The sequence below is a fragment of the Podarcis erhardii genome (assembly GCF_964252035.2).
Source record: "Podarcis erhardii genome assembly, chromosome: 14".
Classification (NCBI taxonomy): Eukaryota; Metazoa; Chordata; class Lepidosauria; order Squamata; family Lacertidae; genus Podarcis; species Podarcis erhardii.
Window position 1 is genome coordinate 28,923,244 of NC_138503.1, and position 22,753 is coordinate 28,945,996.

The window sequence follows — 22,753 nt, forward strand, 5'->3', positions numbered from 1 at the left end:
GAACCTGGCCATTGCCTCCTTGTGGCCTCCAGGATGAGACTCCTGCTGCCGTTGCAGAAACCTGGGTGCCTCCAGCGCCCTCTCTTCAGATCCAGGCCTCTCCTGAGCTGCAGAGGACTCCTTGCCCTCCCTCACCTTTCATGAGGTCGCCCATGGACAAACCAGGCAGAGTCTGGCCTGGGCCGCAAACAGCAGCAGATACCCCTGTTGTCACCTGGGAAGGGCCAGCCTGGGACCTTGAAGAGCCACCTGGCTGCAAGGTAGGTGCTGCATGGGGGTGCCTCTCCTCCTGGCAAAGTGTCCCCTGCCAGGGCCTGTTGTCCTTTTGCCTCGGTGGGGCTTCCTCTTTACCCTGCTCAGGGCCACATTCCAGGACGCTAGACTTCCTGCAAGTCCCAAACTGCTGCTCGCCTTGGCACCAATGCTTTTGAAAAGCATCTCCCCAAGACTGGCAGCACATGCACAACCCCCACCCCCCTATCAGGCATGGGAACCTGCCTTATGGGACTGGGGAAGGGGGTATAGGAGCAGCCCAGGGTGCCTACAGGCAGGCTGGCTTTGGGAGAAATCGGATCCTCCCAGACTGTGTGGCTCTGCAGTGGTACTCAGTAGGGAGAGAAACACACTTACTGTCAATGGACAAGAACACCTCATTTCTCCCTTTTCTCCACCATTGTATCTCGTTGGCTTTGTTGATTTTTGCGCACAAACGCTGATTTGTGCATTTGGCTCTGATGTTGTTTGTCAGCTGCCCTGGGTTGCAATACGAAGAAGGCTGCTGGGATGTATTTTTAATCAATTAATATGTCCAAAGACACTCTCTTAGTGCCTTCCAGATGTTTTCAACTGCAAGTCCCATCAGCCCCAGCCAACACGGCTGTAGGATGACCCTGGGGCTGACGAGAGATGTAGACAAAAATATTTGGAGGGCTGCAGGGTGGAGAAGGCTGGCCCGGAGACACACCCCCCCCCGCGCGCGCGCCGCTTTATTTGCTGTAGCGAAGAGAGCAGGCTGCCCCCTTGTGGGGGGAAAAAGTCCTTTGCATATCCTGGTGAGCGGACGGACGCTGTTGCGCCAGGCGGTGATCGCCACGTGGCTTTTGACCTCCTGCGGGTTCCCCAGCCCTGACTGTGGGTTGCATATGACACGAGTGCCCCACGGATGGGAGTGGGAGGCTGCCAGATCTCTCTGAAGCAGGCAGAGGGTTGCTACGGCTTTACTTGTTTTCATTTCGTAACTGGATACCGTATCGCTGGAAACCCACCCTTGGGAACAATAAAAATGTTAATTAATTAAAGATACAGCCAAGGGGAGGGGAGATTTGGTTTCCCTGCCTCCCAGGAGCAGTCCCTGAACGACATTTGAGCCAGGACTGGCTGGGATTTGAATAAGAAGTTCCAGCTCTGGAATATATGGAAAACATGCATTTCCCTGAGCAGGTGCAGAGTAAACCAGGCCTTGATGGTTTCTAAATCCAGTACCGTGTGAAATGATGAAACCCTATTTATGATTTGCATGCACCCTTTTTTATAAAGGGTCTTTAGCCATGCCTTTCTTAAGATGAACAGTCCTGATCTTTTTCTATTCTCCTTGAATGAAAGAGCCCTCAATAACGTTTCTTACCCTTCTCTGATACATATATCTAGTTCTATGTTATTATGTGTAATGGAACAGTCCATATTTTATAAGGTATTGACAACTTGGTGTTCTTTTTGATTTACTTACTTTTGTGGCGAGTGCATCTTTAAAAAGCATGAAATATTACTATACACTGCAAATTGCTCAGTGTAGGGAATGTAGAGGGAAGATGGATAAACAACAAAGAGTCCTAGTAACTGCAGTGCATTTCTATGCGCAGTGTGCATACCCCAGTGTAGGATAATGGTGGAAGTGTCAGACTGGGACCTGGGAGATCAGGGTTCAAATCCCCACTCGGCCATGAATCTCATTCGGGGACCTTGGGCCAGTCACTTGCTCTCAGCCGAGCCTGAGTGCTGTTGTGGTGAATAACCGAAGGAGAGAACCATGTACGCCTCCTTGGGGGGAAAGGTGGGATATAAATGCAATTAATATATATTTATACTTTATAAGAATAACATCAATAGGTCCCAGAATTAAGTTCACCCAACAGAGTGCTGCCTGATAGCTGCTTTTCCCTACCCATCTGTGACTCCTTTCTTGGCTTCCTCAGGACGGCACCTACAGAGCTACTTGGGACCTCCCCACCCAGCACCCTTCCTGCGGTTTCCTGTGGAGCAGCCAGACCTTAAGAGGGTGAGCCTGCTGGGTGAAAAGCAGCCACAGAGAAGAAGCTACAGCAAAGGAGGTGGTCCTGTGGTTGTCCTGAGCACCCTCCACCTGCCCTGAAGGCATCCTCGTCCCCATCAGTAGGAGATCCTCTTCTTCAGAGCTCCCAAACGCTGGGGCACAATCAGGACAGCAGCATCTTCTCTCTGGAGGTTTCCAGTCCAAAGATCCACTCTGACTGCAGCAAGCGCAGTTGGGGACTTGGCTCCCAGGGACCTGCTGGGTTCTTCAAACCTTTGCTCAGCCACAAACTCATTGAGCCCTCTCTGTCTGGCCATTGCCCTACCTCACAGGGTTGTTGTGAGGGTCCACAAGGCCACACACTTAAAAGTAGCAAAAAAAAAAAACTTTGTATGATTAATAAGCGGCAGTCTTCTTGCTTGAATCCAAGGTTATTTTTTTTTGTTTTAGACCAGCGGTTCCCAAAGTAGGCAGAACTGCCCCCTCCTGAGGGGGCTGCTAAAAGGCAAGGGGACAGCCAAGGATGCTGGTGGTGTAAATGACTACCAGACTTTGAAAAACTGGTATCACCAGATCAATTTCATCCATTTTGTTGAATTAATTAAACTTAATGGTTTTACTTGGATTTTGAATAAATGTGCAATTAATTGTTACTGCTTTGAATTTTATTGTGTTATTATCTTCCTAAGTGGGTAGTGCAAGCAGCTTTTATAGGGTAGAGCAGGGGCACTGGGGATAAGTTTATGGAACCAAGGGAAAGTGGCCTGAAAAGTTTGGGAATCACTGATTTAGGTTATCTCTCTTTCTCTTTCTCTTTCCCACTCCCCAACCCCAAAGACTTGGTCTCTTTCAATTCACAAAGATTTTTTTTTTTTTGGTGGGGGGATACACAGAGCTACACCCCTCCCACTGATAAATTAAAGAACAGCCTGGGCATATAATTCAGGATACTATTTTTAATTTATAAAGTTAGGGTTAAAAAATTTATAAAGTTAGGGGTATAAAAATATACAGAGCTTTCTGGGTGGGGGAACATCACCATGGTTGAGAGGGGGACCCCGCTGTCTTTCCCCTCCCTCCCCCCTCCCAGGACCCCTGAGGCAGATGTGGAAACAGGCAGTGCAAGAGAAGGGGCTTCTGGGCAGTGCGAAGAAGCAAGCGTGGCCCGTTTGCCCCAGGGCAGAAAGGAATCTGGGGTGGTGGACGTGGCCAGACCTCTTCAGTGGCCAGGAAGGAGCAGGACGAGGCTCACAGAAGGATGGGGGAGAAGAGACAGCTTTGGCAGTAAAGGGGGACTCCAGAGCACCGTGGAAAGACAGGCAGCAAAACTGCTTGCGGACAACCTCAGCCTGATCCCCCAGACCTTCACAGCTGGCTCTGGAACCACTTAAGGGCAGGCTCCTTGTTCACAGCCACCCACTGGATGTTGGCCTTCGTCTTCTCCAGGGCCTGCTCCAGCGCTCGTGTCCCCGAGCCAAAGCCCACATCTGCGTTGTCTGCCTTGAACTGCTCCAGCTGCCGGGAGGGAGAGAAAGCAGGCAAGGGGTCGTCACTGTCATCATCGGAGAGTGTGAGGAAGTGGTCAGAATGCTGGACTAGGACCTGGGTGACTTGGGTTCGAATCCACACACATCCACTCAGCCATGAAGCTCACTGGACGACCTTGGGGGCCAGCCCCAGTTTCTCTCAGCCTAACCTACCTTGCAGGGTGGTTGTGCTGAGGAATTTTCTATCACATGTACGTATATTCCACCTTGGAGGAGAGGTGGAACATAAACAAGCAATTGTGGATTTTTAACTAAAAAGTGCCATGTGCGTTACACTGGGGTAACCAACACCATCCTTTGCTATATGAGCAACCCATATGGAACAGAACCCATTTTGTTTTGTAAAGAATTGGCCCACTTCTTAACACTTAATCTTAAATTTTTGCAACCTGCCCTGGGAGCTGCTAGTGGAAGGCAAGGAATATGTTTAAAAAGAAAAAGAATGAACACAACAGTAGCCATAGGGGTGGGCAGAGGGGCAGGGAGGATGGGCGAGCAATTCACCTGAGCAGCCCCTTTAAAAAAAAAACTGTTTTTAAAAAGTCAGTTGTTTAATTTACACTATAACCCTTATTGATTAAAGTATGGCTGCCCAGGGCAGGTTGGAAGCCCCCACTTCAAACAAGTCTGGAACTGGGGGAGGCTGTGGCCCAGATCCATGGGGTGGTCTTTCCAGCACCCCACCAAGCCTTGGGTGTTCTGAGGAGTGCCTGGCATCCTTTGGGTGGCCTGTGAAGGGTCATGGCTTCTGGCTCATCAAGGTGTTTGCCCCCCACCCACACTCCGCACAGGCCTCCCTCCTGCTCATACAACTGTATACAGTCCTTACCTGCTGGAGCTCAAAGTCGGAAGCAAATCTCTGCGTCACCGCCTGGATCAGGTTGGAGAAGGAGAAGGAGCCTCCGCCGTACCTGGTTCGGTGGGCAGGGGGGGTAACGGGAGGAAAGGGTGAGCCTGGGCACACACAACCAATGCCCCTCCCCTGTCACCAGCTCAAATCACCCCACTCACTGGTCAAAGAGCGTCTTCCAGTTGGCCCGGACAAAGTCCCACACAAGGCCCTGCCCAACCACGTTGCGGGAGATGCTGATGATGGTGGACGTGGCATCCTGACGGCGGATCTTTGTGGGGTCCAACGAGAACTCAAGGTACCTGTTGAACCGGATGGGGGCAGGTCCTTGAGTTGGCACCACTGGCAGCAACTCCAGGGGACCCTGGGGGTCTGGGCACCCACAAAACCTCACCCTTGCCCAACCTCCCCACCACCACCACCACTGCCTTACCTCTGGCATTCAGGCACCCCAGTGGCAACTGGGCCAGGGCCTGCAACTCTGCCATGGGCCTCTGTTGGGGCCTGCTGCAGCTGTGGGTGGAGGCCGTGTGGCAGACAGAGACCCCACGGTGGAGGCTCAGGCCCTGGTTCAGGTGTTGCTGTGGCTCTGGAGCGCATGTGCTCACACTGCGCTGCAACGTCATCCCATCGCAGTGAAAGCGGGCCCAAGTTGGCACCACTGGCTGGCATGAAGAGGCCCTCTCCTGGCTGAAACCTGGCCCTCTCTCCACCTTATTCAGTCCTTGAAGACCACATCTGCCCCTTGCCGCTTGCTTCCTGGGAGTGCATCTCCCAGGAGAAAGGGGCCACAGGCCTGACCAGAGGAAGCCTGGCCCCTGCTCGTCCCTAGGTTCTGAAGAAGCCTGGCGCATCCTCCCCATCCCCTCCTCCACCCTACAAGGGTCTTGTCCGGCTGGGGCCACCTCACCTCTGGAGGATCCAGGGCTCCTGGCTGCAGGCCAAAGCAGAGCGGAGCTTGTCAGCCTCAGACACCACGGTGGCATTCAGGAACATCTGCCAGCCAAAGTCCCAGGCCTCCTCCCCACCTGTAGAAATGGCACTGCAGTAGATGGCAGAGCGCAGGTTGGGTGCGATCCTGAAGGCGAGAATGAAGAAACGATTCATTTTTTGCATAATTTTTATTAAATTTTCTGTTTTACAATTTAAAATACTCATTTTACGCCCTTAAGATATGCATTTACACCCCAGTGAATATTTTATGCTACTATTTTATTGCTGTTATTAACAGATCCTATTTTTAATGGATTTATTTATATATATATTGTTTTAATCCTATTGGTGTTTAGTTGATTTTTAATGATTTTTAGTTCTTTTATTTTAGCTTTATTCCACAATTTTTATTTGTAAGCCACCTTGAGCCCTGGTCCAGGAGAAAAGTGGGATATAAATAAACAATAATAATACTGGTTTGCAAACCACTCTTAGAAATAGTTACAGATAGGTAGCCGTGTTGGTCTGCCATAGTCAAAACAAAATAAAAAAATTCCTTGCAGTAGCACCTTAAAGACCAACTAAGTTAGTTCTTGGTATGAGCTTTCGTGTGCATGCACACTTCTTCAGATACACTGAAACAGAAGTCACCAGACCCTTCTATATAGTGAGAAGGTAGGGAGGGGTATTACTCAGAAGGGTGGTGGGAATGGGTGATTGGCAGATAGCTGTGATGAGCCTGTTGACGACTCTTAACGACTGCAATAGGTCTTACAGGAAAAAGCAAGGGGTGAAAAGGTGAAAAATGGCTTTGTCATGTATAATGAGATAAGAATCCAATGTCTTTGTTCAGACCAGGTCTCTCCATGGTTTTAAGTTTGGTAATAAGTTGCAATTCAGCAGCTTCCCTTTCCAACCAGACTTAACACGGACACTGGCACCAGAGCCTGCAATAAACCCAGATGCCAACTTTGCTGCCACATACACCCGGACAACACCATTACTGGCCCCAACAACATCACACATACCATCTCGGGACTATTTAATTGCTCATCGTCTAACATTGTGTATGCCATCAAATGCCAACAGTGTCCTTCAGCTCTCTATATTGGACAAACAGGCCAAACCTTACGCCAAAGAATAAACGGACATAAATCGGACATCAGGAATCACAAGACAGAGAAACCAGTAGGAGAACACTTCAATCTCCCAGGACATTCTATACAAGATCTCAAAGTAGCTGTTCTATTACAAAGGAATTTCAGAAATAGACTGGAAAGAGAAGCTGCTGAATTGCAACTTATTACCAAACTTAAAACCATGGAGAGACCTGGTCTGAACAAAGACATTGGATTCTTATCTCATTATACATGACAAAGCCATTTTTCACCTTTTCACCCCTTGCTTTTTCCTGTAAGACCTATTGCAGTCGTTAAGAGTCGTCAACAGGCTCATCACAGCTATCTGCCAATCACCCATTCCCACCACCCTTCTGAGTAATACCCCTCCCCACCTTCTCACTATATAGAAGGGTCTGGTGACTTCTGTTTCAGTGTATCTGAAGAAGTGTGCATGCACACGAAAGCTCATACCAAGAACTAACTTAGTTGGTCTTTAAGGTGCTACTGCAAGGAATTTTTTTATTTTGTTTTCACTCTTAGAAATGTATTTGTTTTTGATTAAGCGGCATATAAAACTTGCTAAATAAATAAACTAAATTTATGATTAGCTGGCAAAGCAGCAGCTGAGGACACACGGATCACTCTTGTGTCCTGAGATCCTGCAGGAGTGGACTTTCTTTGAAAACGAAACAGAGAGGCAACCTTGCCTGACTGGCCTAAAAAGGCATTGCTGTTTCACTTTGATCTAGAGGATTTGCCTCTCCAATGCAACCATGTGCATGCTTTCTTGGAAGTAAATCTCTCTGTGCTCTGTGGGAGTTACTGGAAATGATGTATCTGATTGCAACCTTTACATCTGGAAAAAGCGAGGGTCACTTCCACACTTAAAGCACGTGACTTCCTGCAAAGAATCTTAGGGGCTGTAGTCAAAACAAAACAAATTCCTTCCAGTAGCACCTTAAAGACCAACTAAGTCAGTTCTTGGTATGAGCTTTCGTGTGCATGCACACTTCTTCAGATACACTGAAACAGAAGTTTCCAGACCCTTCTATATAGTGAGAAGGTGGGGAGGGGTATTACTCAGAAGGGTGGTGGGAATGGGTGATTGGCAGATAGCTGTGATGAGCCTGTTGACGACTCTTAACGACTGCAATAGGTCTTACAGGAAAAAGCAAGGGGTGAAAAGGTGAAAAATGGCTTTGTCATGTATAATGAGATAAGAATCCAAGGTCTTTGTTCAGACCAGGTTTTTCCATGGTTTTGAGTTTGGTGATAAGTTGTAATTCAGCAGCTTCTCTTTCCAGTCTATTTCTGAAATTCCTTTGTAGTAAAACAGCTACTTTGAGATCTTGTATAGAATGTCCTGGGAGATTGAAATGTTCTCCTACTGGTTTCTCTGTCTTGTGATTCCTGATGTCCGATTTATGTCCGTTTATTCTTTGGCGTAAGGTCTGGCCTGTTTGTCCAATATAGAGAGCTGAAGGACACTGTTGGCATTTTATGGCATACACAATGTTAGACGATGAGCAATTAAATAGTCCCGAGATGGTATGTGTGATGTTGTTGGGGCCAGTAATGGTGTTGTCCGGGTGTATGTGGCAGCAAAGTTGGCATCTGGGTTTATTGCAGGCTCTGGTGCCAGTGTCCGTGTTAGGTCTGGTTGTAGTATTATTGTGGGTTAGGAGTTTACTACAAAGGAATTTCAGAAATAGACTGGAAAGAGAAGCTGCTGAATTACAACTTATCACCAAACTCAAAACCATGGAAAAACCTGGTCTGAACAAAGACCTTGGATTCTTATCTCATTATACATGACAAAGCCATTTTTCACCTTTTCACCCCTTGCTTTTTCCTGTAAGACCTATTGCAGTCGTTAAGAGTCGTCAACAGGCTCATCACAGCTATCTGCCAATCACCCATTCCCACCACCCTTCTGAGTAATACCCCTCCCCACCTTCTCACTATATAGAAGGGTCTGGAAACTTCTGTTTCAGTGTATCTGAAGAAGTGTGCATGCACACGAAAGCTCATACCAAGAACTGACTTAGTTGGTCTTTAAGGTGCTACTGGAAGGAATTTGTTTTGTTTTGACTATGGCAGACCAACACGGCTACCTATCTGTAACTGGAACTATGGAAGGCACCACATTGAGCCGCATGAAATGGAAGTCCATCAACCTCACCAAGAAACTTGCACAGGTACAGACTGATATCTTCTTTCTTACTAAATGCAAGAACCTGGACATTATACCCAAGGGTCTTAGAATTAAGAACCCTCTACAATCCACGTATCCCACTGAATATGCAAGAAAACTATGCAACACTTTCTCTAAGAAGCTGCTCAAACATCTGATCAGCGTTCTCTACTCTAAACAGAAGCTAATAAAGGAGGAACTCCTTGTATTGGACAACTCTATCAGGAACCACCAAGCTTGGCAAGAGTTCCAAAAGGAAAAACAAAACATTTACCACTCTCAACTGGAGCTACTGAAAAAACAGAAAAACAAGAAACTCTCTAACCTTTCCAACCTACAGGCTACAAATCAAAACAAGATCAACAATATTGTCAATCTCTCACAGCAAGCACTCAGCCCAGCTGAGGAATCAGTCCTTTCACGTGGACTGTCATTCTGCCCTGCCAAATCCCCACACATGATCCAGTTCTGCGGGGACTTGGAAGCATTTTTCCGCCGTTTACGCCTGAAGGAGTATTTTCAACACACACAACAACAAGACAAAGCAGAACAAGCAACAACTTCACAACACAACACCTCTCAACCCACTGGAGAACAACAACCACCCTCCCAACAGAACACTGACCACCAACTACCACCGAAAAAGTGTTACACAAAAAGGGACTCCACATGGACCCCTCCTGATGGACGCAATACCACACTGGACTTGTACATTGACTGCTTCCGCCACAGAATCCAAACAGATGTGACCAGAAAACACCATCGCTTACAACAAAATCTAAACCATGCTGAAAGGAGAGCCATAGATAATCTCAGAAACAACCCAGACATTATAATTAAAGAAGCGGACAAAGGTGGAGCTGTCGTCATCATGAACAAAACTGACTACATTCAGGAGGCTCACAGACAACTTTCCAATACCGCCTTTTACATAAAATTGGACTCAGACCCCACACAAGAATACAAAAAAGAACTGAACAAGATTGTTAAGGAGCTACCCCCACACATCCAAGAACAGATCCTCACTAACACACCAACAGAACCTCGACCAGGAACTTTCTATCTTCTACCTAAAATACACAAACCAGGAAATCCAGGACGCCCCATCATTTCAGGTATTGGCACTATTACAGTGGGTGTCTCCGGTTATATGGACTCTGTTCTGAAACCATATGCCATCAGTGCTCCCAGCTATGTACGTGACACCACAGATTTTCTGAGGAAAATACAATCTTTAAATAATCTTCCCAACAATACTATACTAGCTACTATGGATGTGGAATCTCTGTATACCAACATCCCACACAACGATGGTTTACAAGCTATAAGGAACACCATTTCAGATAAAACCACAGCGGACTTTGCCACCAAACTCTGCCAATTTGTCCTTACCCACAACAACTTCAAATTCGGTGATGACCTGTTCCTTCAGATCAGCGGCACAGCAATGGGCACCCGCATGGCCCCACAGTATGCCAACATCTTCATGGCAGATTTAGAACAAGGTTTCCTAAACTCCTACCCACTCAAACCTCTCTTGTACCTGCGATACATTGACGATATTTTTATCATCTGGACACATGGTCAACAGACCCTGGACACCTTCCACCAGAAATTCAATGATTTTCACCCCACAATCAACCTAACAATGAATCAATCTATGCAAGAAATACATTTTTTGGACACTACTATAAAAATACAGGATGGGCACATAGACACCACCTTATACCGTAAACCAACTGACCGACAAACATATCTACATGCCTCTAGCTACCATCCCAAACATACCAAACAGTCCATTGTATATAGCCAGGCACTACGTTACAGCCGCATCTGTTCCAATTCTACAAACAGAGACTCTCACCTAAGAGATCTACAACAAACCTTTTTAGAACTAAAATACCCAACAGATGAAGTTAGACAACAGATCAACAGAGCCAGACTGATACCCAGAGAGAACTTGCTGCAAGACAGACCCAAAAAAGAAAATAACAGAACACCTCTAGTCATCACATACAGCTCCCAAGTTAAAACAGTACAACGCATCATCAGAGATCTACAACCTCTCCTGGACAATGACAGTTCTCTTTCTCAAGCTCTGGGAGGAAGACCTTTCATTGCCTACAGACAGCCACCCAGTCTTAAACAACTCCTAACCCACAATAATACTACAACCAGACCTAACACGGACACTGGCACCAGAGCCTGCAATAAACCCAGATGCCAACTTTGCTGCCACATACACCCGGACAACACCATTACTGGCCCCAACAACATCACACATACCATCTCGGGACTATTTAATTGCTCATCGTCTAACATTGTGTATGCCATAAAATGCCAACAGTGTCCTTCAGCTCTCTATATTGGACAAACAGGCCAGACCTTACGCCAAAGAATAAACGGACATAAATCGGACATCAGGAATCACAAGACAGAGAAACCAGTAGGAGAACATTTCAATCTCCCAGGACATTCTATACAAGATCTCAAAGTAGCTGTTTTACTACAAAGGAATTTCAGAAATAGACTGGAAAGAGAAGCTGCTGAATTACAACTTATCACCAAACTCAAAACCATGGAAAAACCTGGTCTGAACAAAGACCTTGGATTCTTATCTCATTATACATGACAAAGCCATTTTTCACCTTTTCACCCCTTGCTTTTTCCTGTAAGACCTATTGCAGTCGTTAAGAGTCGTCAACAGGCTCATCACAGCTATCTGCCAATCACCCATTCCCACCACCCTTCTGAGTAATACCCCTCCCCACCTTCTCACTATATAGAAGGGTCTGGAAACTTCTGTTTCAGTGTATCTGAAGAAGTGTGCATGCACACGAAAGCTCATACCAAGAACTGACTTAGTTGGTCTTTAAGGTGCTACTGGAAGGAATTTGTTTTGTTTTGACTATGGCAGACCAACACGGCTACCTATCTGTAATAGGGACTGTAGTTTCTTAAGGGCAGTGGGAATCATAGCTCTGTTGGGGTAAACTACAATTCCCATGAATTTCTGGGGGAAACAGTGACTGTTAAAGTTCTACAAATGTGCTTTCATTGTTTGGTGTGGATGTGAACCCAAACCAGCCTGAGGGATTGGCCTGCTCAAGGGGCGGAGGGCTCCCCAGAGGTCTGTCATGGACCATCAGGCACAGCCACAAACACTTACGGGTTATTGCTGGGATTATTCATCCAAGTGTTGAACAAGTCACTGGCCAAGTTCTGGCACTCAGAGATGCCAAAGGAGCAGGCTGTGTTGATGGCGGAGATCTCGTTGTACCTGGGCAGGGAAAGGAAACTCAGGGGGTTGGACTGGATGAACCTTGAGGTCATAGAATCATAGAATATTGGCATTGGAAGGCAAGTCCACAACCTCCTGAGGGAGACCATTTCACTGTCAAACAGCTCTTAGTGTCAGAAAGTTTTTCCTGATGTTTAGTCTCCCTTCTTGTAACTTGTAGCCATTGGTTCGAGACCAACCCTCCAGAACAGGAGAAAACAAGCTTGCTCCATCTTCCACGTGACAGCCCTCAAGGTATTTGAAGATGGCTATCATATCTCCTGTCAGTCACCTCTTTTCCAGGCTAAACCTACCCAGTTCCTTCAACCATTCCTCATAAAGCTTGGGTCCTTTCCAGCTCTACAATTTGGTGATTCTATGACTTGGAGAGAAAAGCAACTCAGGAGGCCTCCTGGCTGCAGCTTGGACCTGGAAATCCCAGACACAGTGTGTTCCCAGCATATTTGTCAACGTTTCCCATTTTTTAAGGGAAATTCCCTTATACCGAATAGGACTCCTTGCAAGAAACGGGAAAAGTTGACAGCTATGGTTCCCAGCTTGGAGCACTATTCCTCGGGCACAGAGGAAGCCTCTCAGCCTTTTCCCCTGCCACTGTGAAATGATGGGATGGAGGCTTATCTTCCCACCTCCCCCCTGCCCAGGGCCAAAGTGAGAGCTGGAAAGAGGAGCAAGAGGCAACAGACACCCCCACACACACCTGGTGCTGCATTGCAGAGACAGTTGGCCAGTAAGATTAGCCCCTCCTTTGAGGGTTCTCCTGCCCCAACCAGGCCAGTTGTCAACCCCAGCCTACCCCCTCCAGTGCCCCCCCAACACCTTCCCCTCGGTCCAACGAAACTCACTGGTCCATCAGGCCATCTGGGATTTTGGTCCAGTTAGCAGTGAGGTTCTTATAATAATTGAAGAGAGGAGTGACCTGCTTCTGGATGTATTTCTGCAGAGGGAGAGGAGAACAACGCAGCGGTCATTAGGCAATGTTCTCTCTAAGAAAGAAATGGGCCGATGCCTGCCTTGTAGCCCCCTGCCCAACTCCATCCCTGATTAGCATTGGCTGGGAATGCCCTTCCCCATTTGTAGGGTGAGGCTGGGGGGGGCTCTCCGAGGGTGCAGGAGTGACACTCTCTCCTCCTCCCTCCCAGCCCACCTGGAGCCCCTCGTCCCTGGAACCCCCACCCATGCCCACCACGACCAGAGCTCACCTGCATGGGCCCATACACCTGGCTGCGATCGAACATGAGCTGGAAGTAGCCCAGGTTGCTGAGTGCTGCACTCCAGGGCAGGTAGTCTCTCTCATTCCCCAGGTAAAGGGTGGTGTTCAGGGCCAGCTCCGTGCTGGTGTAATTTGCCCTGGAAGATTGAGACCGCTTTGGGTGGAGGGTGTGTGTGGAGCAGGCTGGTGGGGCCCCTCCCATCCCCTGCACAGTTCCGCAGCCCTGCATTTAAGGCCACCAAGACCACAGGAAGTCATTGCCCACCCACACCCCACTCCCACAATTCTTGGATCAAAACCTAACCCAGAGTCCTGTTTGCAGTGCCAGCAGTGAGACTTATGCAGCCTTTTGCAACCTAGAGCCCTCCAGGTGTTTTAGACCAGTGGTTCCCAATGAGGGTGGTACTGTACTCCGGGGCAGGATTGCCTAGGGGGTACTAAGCGACAAGGGGTTAGGGTTAAGTGGGTGCTGAAGGTGTAAATGACTATCAGAATTTGAAAAGCTGGCATCACTGGTTTGAGTCCATCCATTTTGTTGAATGGATTAAATTAAATAGTTTAGACTGAATTTTGAATAAATGTGCAGTTACTTGTTTCCTCATCACTTCCCTTCTTGCAAAAGGCCAGTTTCTTTTGGGAGAGCAGCTTTGGTTGTGCAAAAGTCCCAGTTAACTAAAATGAGGCAATCCAAATTTGCAAAGATGTGACTGAATCCCATGCAAAAGCTGCAACAGTCTGAAAGTGCCCGTAATCCAAAACATCTGGAGGCATCAGGATGTGGAAGACTGGCCCAGGAAGATGTGAAGCTCCCGAGCATGGGCAAAGTGCCCTGCTGTCACTATTAGGGGACCCAATGGACCTTTGCAAGGGGAAATTTCTGGGCAGACAAGCTCAGGCACCTCACACTCTTTTGATTTTACACAAGAGCAGCAGTAAACCTGGGTGCCTTGGAAAAATCAGAGCATGCACACTCCACATAAGTGGGTGGGGGAATGTGCGTCAACCCCAGACTGGCTCACTGGTTCCAGAGGCCAGCCCAGGAAGGACCAGGCAGGTTGGACCTGAGAGCACCGACAATAGCCACTTCTGCATCCAAGCAGCACAAGAACCCTGCTGTATCCTCATACGCCACCAGAGGGCACTTGGACAGAGGTTCGGCTTGAATGGGGTTGCGGGTGTATATGGAGATTAGTGACTCCCAGATACAGGGGAGCTGTAGGTAACCCAAAGTCTCACCTGGCCAGGTTGAAGGAGTCATCGATCAGCTGAGCACGGTTAAGAATTGGGATTTTCTGGAAAACAGCAGAAGTTGCTGGTCAGGATGGGAGGAACAGGAGGGAGGGGCAGGCTGGTAGGAAAGGGTGAGGACAGGAAGGGAGCTGAAACGTAAGACCAGTGGTTTTCAACCAGTGTACCGTGGCACCCTGGGGTGCCTTGAAAGATGGTCAGGGGTGTCGTGGGCAACACTGGCCTCTGTCTCTCTTTCCTTTCCTCCCTCCTCTGATGCCCTCTTACGTCTCTGCCTCCCAAAGGCTTGCACAGCTGTTTGTTGTAGCAGCCCTGGCTCTAAGCTCCGCAGGCGAATGGTGCTTCTGGGGGGCACCTCTCTTTGGTGTGGAGGCAGCTAAGAGACCAGGCATGGCAACAGCAGCTGCCCTCGGGACTCCCAAGGAGAGAGGAGAGGAGACGAGGCTGAGGGAACGTTCCACAAGGGAGGGTGTGTGAAGAAGGGTGAGAGGCTGCCAGCTCTGCAGGCAAGGGGTGACATAACTGGGCTCCTGAGCCTCACAGGGGTGCCAGAGAAAGAATGTACTGTAGTTGGTCAAGGGAGCTGTGGACTCAAAAAGATTGAAAACCTCTGTGTTAGACCAAGCCAAGTCCAAACATAGGGGAGCCCTGCCCCACCCGCCTTGCAAGGCCAGGTTCCCACATTCGCCCAAGACTCATGATGAAGGCAGAACACTGCTGACATTTCCTGCTAGTTCAGAGTTGTGGACCAGTCCCTGGTTTGGGGCTCCCAGTCTGTCCGAAACAGCCCATTTCCTTTTGTGCTATGTCATTTAGATTGTAACCCTGAGAGCAAAGTCAGTCTTATAGTACTACTGGTTGTTGTCAGCCACTCTGGGAGCCATTTTCAGCAGAATAATTCCCTCCCACCCTTGATTTTACTGTTTTACCTTTTGTAAACCACTTTGATGGTGTGTGTGTGTGTGTTTTACAATCAAGTATTGTATAACTTTTATGAAATAAATAAATAAATAAATAAATAATACTGAGACAGGAACAGTATTTCCCCCACACAGATCTCCATCAGTCACCAAAGCAAATGGTATTTCAAGGGCTGCGGGGGCAGGGGGGGGGGAGAAGCCTTTGCCTCACAGACTCTCCAGTTAGACCTTGGAGAAGTTGAACTAGAGGAAGATGGAGACCTGGCTGTGTTCAGATGAATAGGACCCTAGTTATGTAGAGAGGGGGAGAAAGGAGTCCAGGTCTGTGGCTACCTGGTGGTCTGTCTTCAGCTGCTCCAGGAGCCTGTCCCAGTTCTCCTGGTCATAGTTCACCCGGAAATATCCTGTGACGTTAATGTTGAGGAGCAGCCACGTGGTAGGATCAGTCCCAATTGAGAAGTTGGAGTTCTGAGCTGCAAAAAGAGAGAGAAGGGTGACCTTGCGTGTGCTCTAGAGCCAACTGCCTTCCCCCTGCCAAGGTAGGCTCAGAGTGGCCCAGCTACCAAGTGTGGTTCTAGGAAAGATGGCTAGAAAGGCATCTCTTGGCAATGGGGATGGCTGTCCCTCTTCTCTAGCTAGCCAGGGAATAGTATGGTGCCACTTTTGCCTACTTGACTACAAAACTTACTTAAAAGCCTCAACCAAGCTACCATCTTGCAAGGTTGGGGTGACCCAGTACTTTGGTCTGGATATAATCTGTATATAAGGCCTAATATATTGTTCCCTACAGACCCTCCCAGGTCCTAAGATCAGCAGTTCTGAAATTATATTATGAAGCATCTTGTCTCTGTTGGTTAAAGGAGTGGATAACATTTAAAATTAATAAGCTGTTGGACTTGGAAGGTTTTGACAATAGATTTGGTTGGCACGCTTATTTATGGTTGGGGAAGAAGAAAGTTCATAGAGGTTTTGAGAACCATATTTTCAGGGGTTCTCTAATAGAAATATGGGATAGGTACCAAAATATTTTGGAACCTAAAGTACCACATTGGCTGTCCCCACTGGAGGTCATGAGTGTGAAAAAGACAAATATGAGAGAACACTGGATGACTTATGGAGATATAGTTATTAAAGAAGGGGGGAAATGGAAAATGAAGCCATATGAACAAGTTAAAAAATATGTATATGACTGGTTGCACTATCTCCAAACAAATGAAATGTTTAAAAAGGATTTTAAAGAGAGGGGATATATTGAGGGAGAGTCCAGATTTCAAAAAGAGATTATAAATAACGATTGTAAAATATTGTCAAAAATGTATAAAATGTTATTGGAGTGGCAAACAAAGGACGAAGAAGTTAAATCGGTTATGATACATTGGGCCAAGGATTTTGGTTATAATATACAATTAGCAGATTGGGAAAAAGTATGGAATGAGAATATGAAATTCACCACATGTATGACGATAAAGGAAAACATTATGAAAATGGTATACAGATGATATATTACCCCAGTCAAACTTGCAAAAATGTATAAAACATGTAATAAGTGTTGGAAATGTAAAGAAAAGGAAGGGTCGTTTTACCATATGTGGTGGGAATGTAAGAAAGTGAAGGGCTTCTGGGAATTGATATATAATGAGTTGAAAAAGATGTTCAAATATACATTTGTGAAGAAACCAGAAGCTTTTCTGTTAGGAATTACAGGAAGAGAAATTAATAAAAGTGATTATAAACTTTTCCAATATGCAGTGACTGCGGCTAGAATCCTAATAGCCCAAAAATGGAAACGAGAAGAATTACCGACACTGGAAGAGTGGAGGCAGAAACTTATGGACTATGCGGAATTAGACAAAATGACTGGAAAAATTAGATACCAGAAAGATCACAAGTTCACTCAGGACTGGAGAAAGTTTACAATATATCTGGAAAATATTTGTGATGAACAGACAACGCTAGTTGGATTTAAAGAGGCTTTGTGATGAGAAAGGGTATTGTAAAGAGAAAAAGAGATGCGAAGATATCATAAACTGGCAATACATTATAAAGGAAATGCGGAATAAAGATTAAAATATGAGGATTGTGGGGGGAGCTGGTGGAAGTAAAAAAAAATTGTAAATTGGAAAATATGGTTGTATTTGAACAAATTTGTAAAAGAAAATTTCTTAATAAAAAATTAATTTAAAAAAAAAGAGAGAGAGAGGGCCCTCTTGGTAGTTCCTCCACCCTCAGAAACTTGTGGGGGTGGCCCAGTGTGTTGAACCAAAGGTGAACTGTTCTGGATGCTCTGCAAACACCATCTCAGTAGTCAAGATAACCCCATAATTTATTGGTAGTTGTAGCAATGAACTCATATATGTTTATATTTTTTGCTAACTGGCTTGCTTTGATGTTATCCTTATCTATGGGCTTGGGTGCTGGGCTCTGAGCCCAGAAAGGGGAACTATCTGTAAGATTTAGGTAGCTGCCACCTGTCGTCTCCTCTAGTCAGGTGAAGGGATGAGAAGTCCTAGACAAAGTGACATATACTGCTTTGTGTATTAAAAAAATGTATGAATGTTTGCTTGGGTGAGGACAATCTGTCCCCTTGCTGGGGTGCCCGTCCCATGTCTGTAAAGGCTAGGAGACCTGGCAGGCTGATTTGCTGCAAGTCTACACCCTTCTTCTTAATCAAACACTAGAACTGATCATTGGGCATCCTTCTTTGTTATACTGCACCCAACCACTCCCATGAGGCCTACTTTGGGTCTGCGGTTCAAAACACCTGGGAGAAGAAGGCATTCTCTGTGGCATCCCTTAAGTTGTGAAATTCCCTCCCCACATGTGTGCTGAAGACGAACCTCTTTACTCTGGCCTTTCACACCCAAGATACATGTTTTCAGGACCCACCCTACTCCTGTGACTGCAACTTAGCTATTTTAAATATTGAATATTGAATACAGTGGTGCCCCGCAAGACGAATGCCTCACAAGACGGAAAGCTCGCTAGACGAAAGGGTTTTCCGTTTTGGAGGCGCTTCGCAAAACGAATTTCCCTATGGGCTTGCTTCGCAAGACGAAATGTCTTGCAAGTTCCTGCGGGTTTTCCCCCCCTTTCCCCCCCTTTTCCTAAGCCGCTAAGACGCTGATCAGCTGATCCGCTAAAAGCCGCTAAACCGCTAATAGTGCTAATCCGCTAAGCTGTCAATGGGCTTGCTTCGCAAGACCAAAAAAACGCTATATGAAGAGCCTCACTGAACAGATTAATTTCGTCTTGCGAGGCACCACTGTAGTTGTAAGCTGCCCTGGGGCCTGTTGGTGAAGGTTGAGTAATATGTTGAGGAGGAGGAGGAGGAGGAGGAGGAGGAGGAGGAGGAGGAGTTGTATTCAACAAACTTTTACCCTTTGAAAATTAATGGTCCTCAGTTAGGTATGGCCATGAATTTCAGTGGGTATATTTTGAGTAAAAGTCAATTGAATGAAATAATAATCCCAGTGACATCACGGTAAAGCTGGGAAGATGGTCACAGTGAAGGGTACCTGTTGTGCTTGTGAGCCAGTACAAGGGTATTGGATTATCTGACTTCATCGAGGAGACAGGGACGATCCAGGTGTAGCTGCAGAAAGAGACAGACAGGTGTGTCCTCCCTTGTCCTGAATCAAGCAAAAGGTCTCTTGGCTTCCAAGAAGGAGGAGGAGAGTGCACTGGCCAGGGAGTCTAGTGATGCCCTGCCAGGAACTGCCAATGGCCACAATGCTCTGGACACAAGCACACTCTTTCCTCCAGGTCTTTCTGGACTGGATGTGGCCCTTCCATGGAGTCTGTGGCTCAGGGCTCCCTACTTACTTGAATTGTGAGGGTCGGTCAACAACAGATGTTTGGTCCAGCAAGAAATGCTTCTGAGTGAGGCTCCCAGTAGAGGTGTCCACAGTCAGCACTGGGAAGCCCATCTGCAAGGTCCACCGGTCCATGATTTCTTTGACTGTGCCAGGGAGTTCAAAACTGTCTTGATTTACTGCCTGTCCAAAAGAGGGAGTGTTCATGAGGCACAGGGATTCATAGCAAAAAAAAAAATCAAGAAGACTTGTGGCAATGTAAAGCCTACCAAACACATTATGGCATCATAAGCTTTGCCAGATGCAATCAATGCAAAACACTCAGCTGTGGCTTCTGGTCACAGTCACACACCCCTTGCCAAAACTCTATGTTGCTTCAATGTGCCCTCCTAGGGCTGAGCCCTCCAGCCCCACATAAGGGTTTAGCCCTCATAGCTATGGATGAACAACCAGGAAATAACCCAGTTCTGTTGAAAACCCCAAAGGTAATATTTAAGGGGAAAGGGCAAAGCTCACATCTGATTTGCATGCAGAAGGTCTCAGCTGGGAGATACTTCCCTCCTGGAAACCCTGACGTGCTGCTGCCAGTCAGTGTAGACAGTACTGAACTAGATTGACCTAGACTCTGACTTGTGGGATGTAAACACAGGAGCAGTCAATGACAACATTCCTAGAGTGTACATGTTAGAACATGGGGAGGGATGTCTGTCCAGCAAGCAGGTAAACTTCCTGGGGACGGACTTCCTCCGCATGTGACCAGAGGTGGGTGTGGCCTCACCTGTGCAGGTAATGATAAAAGCACAGGGCAGGCAGCCTCTCTTGCCTCTTGCCTCTTGCCTCTCTGCCATCTTCATCTTCTGAAGGAGCAACATGCCCTCTTGGCTCCCAGCCAAGAGAGGACAGTAATATCTTACTACAAGATAGATTCTAAGTGTATGTAACCTTTTTAAGCCTGCCTACCTTCTGGGATCATATTGTGAACAGAACGTGAGTAAACTCTTTTATACTTTTATAAAGACTGTGTCGTGTCTTGTATTTTAAGAGGGAACAAAGGGGAAATTACCAGAGTAATTATTATAGAGGTTCTAGCGAACCTGTGCAAGCGTTACCGTTGCGAACTTAAAAGGGGAATGTCTATAAACTCTGCTGATATTTTGGGAACTTGTTAGCACAAGTTGGATAAGGATATAATTAGTCAATATATCCTCTCCTGCACCCCAGAACATTCCCACAAAAGGGTTATTGGCCCCAGTATTGCATATTTCTGCGTATTTTTGAAGGATTGCGTTGGATTGTGATTTTGAGTTGAGTAGTATTTTTCTGAGTTAACTTCCTGGTAAGCACATGGTCCTTTGTTCCATTGTGCAGTGGGGATTAAGCACCCCCCCCCCTTCCCTCAGAGTTCACAGTGACCCAAGGCAGTGAAGAATTGTTTTGAATTTTGAGATTTTTGAGATTTTGATTTTGAAATTTTGAGAAATTTTGAAATTTTGAAGAATTTTGAAATTTTTGGATTTTAAGATGGCTAGAGCAGCTTTTGATAGTGATGCAAAGCTAGGAATACCTGTGCTGAATGAACACAATTTCATACACTGGAAGCAGCGCTTGATAGCATGTTTAGATTATAAGCACATTTTGGAAGCTTTAAACCCTCAACCTACGGGATCGTCTGAGGAAGCTTTAGCCAAGATAAGTGCTTGGAAACGCATGAACAGCGAAGCTAGACACATAATTTTGAGTGGACTTCGCGATGAGCAGCTATCATTAATAAATAGTACAGATGATGCATTTCAAATCTTAAGAGATATAGAGCGCGTGTATGGAGAATCTAGCATAAACTGCTTCAGAAACTTGGTGTGTAAATTAACCAGAGTGAGGATGAATTCAAAAGAGGAATTCACAGAGCACATCAACAAGTTTACTGAGATTATTCAAAGAATTGATCTGACTCCCAAAGCTTTTGATGAAGACACAAAGATAGCATTTTTGTTATCATCACTTGGACCACGCTTTAGCGCATTTGTAAGTTTGATGGATCATAGACAAGGTCTGACTTTTAAAGACTTGATTGGTTATTTAAAAGAAGAATGCAGAGATAGAGCTGAATCTCCAGTGAGAAATGCTAGAAGCAAGGACAGCAGTTATGCATCTAGGCAATGTACAAAGTCCAAAGAGATGCCTAAGAAAGTGATTTGTTTCAATTGTAACAAAGAAGGACACATTGCAAAGAATTGCAAGGCTCCTAAAGCCAAGAAACCCCACCCCTTTCAGCCAAAAGAGGAAAAGAAGGGGAAATGCGAATGCACATGGCTACTGCAAGAAAGGAATTTAGCTGTCCAGAATCGTGAGAATAGACGTAATAAATGGATAATTGATTCAGGTGCCAGCTCACATTTTTCGTATAAAAAGGACTATTTTAATGAGATAAATGATGAAGAAGGATCTGAAATTGAAATTGCAGATGGGAACATTGTTAAAGCAAAAGGTGCAGGTTCCATGAGTCTGAAATGCAATATAAACAATGAATGCATTGAGAACACAATCTCTAGAGTTTTGTATGTACCAGAGCTGAGCTGCAATTTAATCAGCGTGTCCACACTGGACAAGAAAGGTTTCCAGATCACATTTGGAAATGGAGAATGCAAGGTGACTAGAAATGGCAAAGTGTTTGCTCAAGCAGAGCTAATCAATGGTGTATATGAGCTTGATCTTTCAGAGAATCAGTCTGCAAAAGTGGCACATTCCAGCCAGAAGGATGAAGCAGATCTGGACCTATGGCACAGAAGGCTTGGACATAGAGACACCAACGTCATTCTGGATCTACAGAAAAGAGATCTTGTAAGAGGTTTGCAGGTAAAGCAGAGCAACAAAGCTCCAGCAAAGTGCATAAGCTGTATTACTGAGAAGGCTGTAAAACCTTCATTTCCACGTTGTGCAGAACAAAGAAGCAACAAAGTGCTTGACATAGTGCACACTGACATATGTGGACCCATGAGTGTTCCCTCACTGGGAAAGAATAGATATATTTTAATATTTCTGGATGACTTTTCAAGATTTTGTGTTGTGTATTTCCTCAAAGAGAAGAGTGAGACAGTGGACAAGTTCCAGGAATACATTGCCATGGTCAAGAACAGATTCCAGAGAGCTCCAGCTGTGCTAATGAGCGACAATGGAGGTGAGTACTGCTCAAATGAAATGCAGGCTCTCCTGGCCAAGGAAGGAATTGCACACGTAACCACAATTCCTTACACACCACAGCAGAATGCCATAGCTGAGAGAAAGTTTAGGTCCATTATGGACATGACAAGGTGCATGCTAAAGGATGCATGTTTGCCACAGAAGCTGTGG

General features: G+C 46.2%; 1 protein-coding gene and 1 long non-coding RNA gene across 4 annotated transcripts in view; one reads left to right on the forward strand and one right to left on the reverse strand.

Moving 5' to 3' along the window:
• Positions 1-1,611: 1,611 nt before the first annotated feature.
• Positions 1,612-3,558, forward strand: LOC309329580. Its single transcript, XR_014151200.1, has 2 exons — positions 1,612-2,957; positions 2,994-3,558. It is a non-coding gene; the product is annotated as an uncharacterized lncRNA (long non-coding RNA).
• Positions 3,206-22,753, reverse strand: part of ANPEP (alanyl aminopeptidase, membrane) — a 44,880-nt gene continuing 25,332 nt past the window's right edge. For all 3 annotated transcript variants that reach the window (XM_081840483.1, XM_081840484.1, XM_081840482.1), the window contains exons 11-21: positions 19,416-19,588; positions 19,109-19,185; positions 15,927-16,066; positions 14,662-14,717; positions 13,415-13,562; positions 13,058-13,149; positions 12,084-12,194; positions 5,577-5,744; positions 4,828-4,968; positions 4,646-4,727; positions 3,206-3,784 (exon numbers count right to left, since the gene is read on the reverse strand). In XM_081840483.1, the coding sequence (XP_081696609.1) occupies positions 3,635-3,784; positions 4,646-4,727; positions 4,828-4,968; positions 5,577-5,744; positions 12,084-12,194; positions 13,058-13,149; positions 13,415-13,562; positions 14,662-14,717; positions 15,927-16,066; positions 19,109-19,185; positions 19,416-19,588 (1,338 nt within the window). In that variant the 3' untranslated portion in view covers positions 3,206-3,634. The remainder of the gene's footprint in view (positions 3,785-4,645; positions 4,728-4,827; positions 4,969-5,576; positions 5,745-12,083; positions 12,195-13,057; positions 13,150-13,414; positions 13,563-14,661; positions 14,718-15,926; positions 16,067-19,108; positions 19,186-19,415; positions 19,589-22,753) is intronic.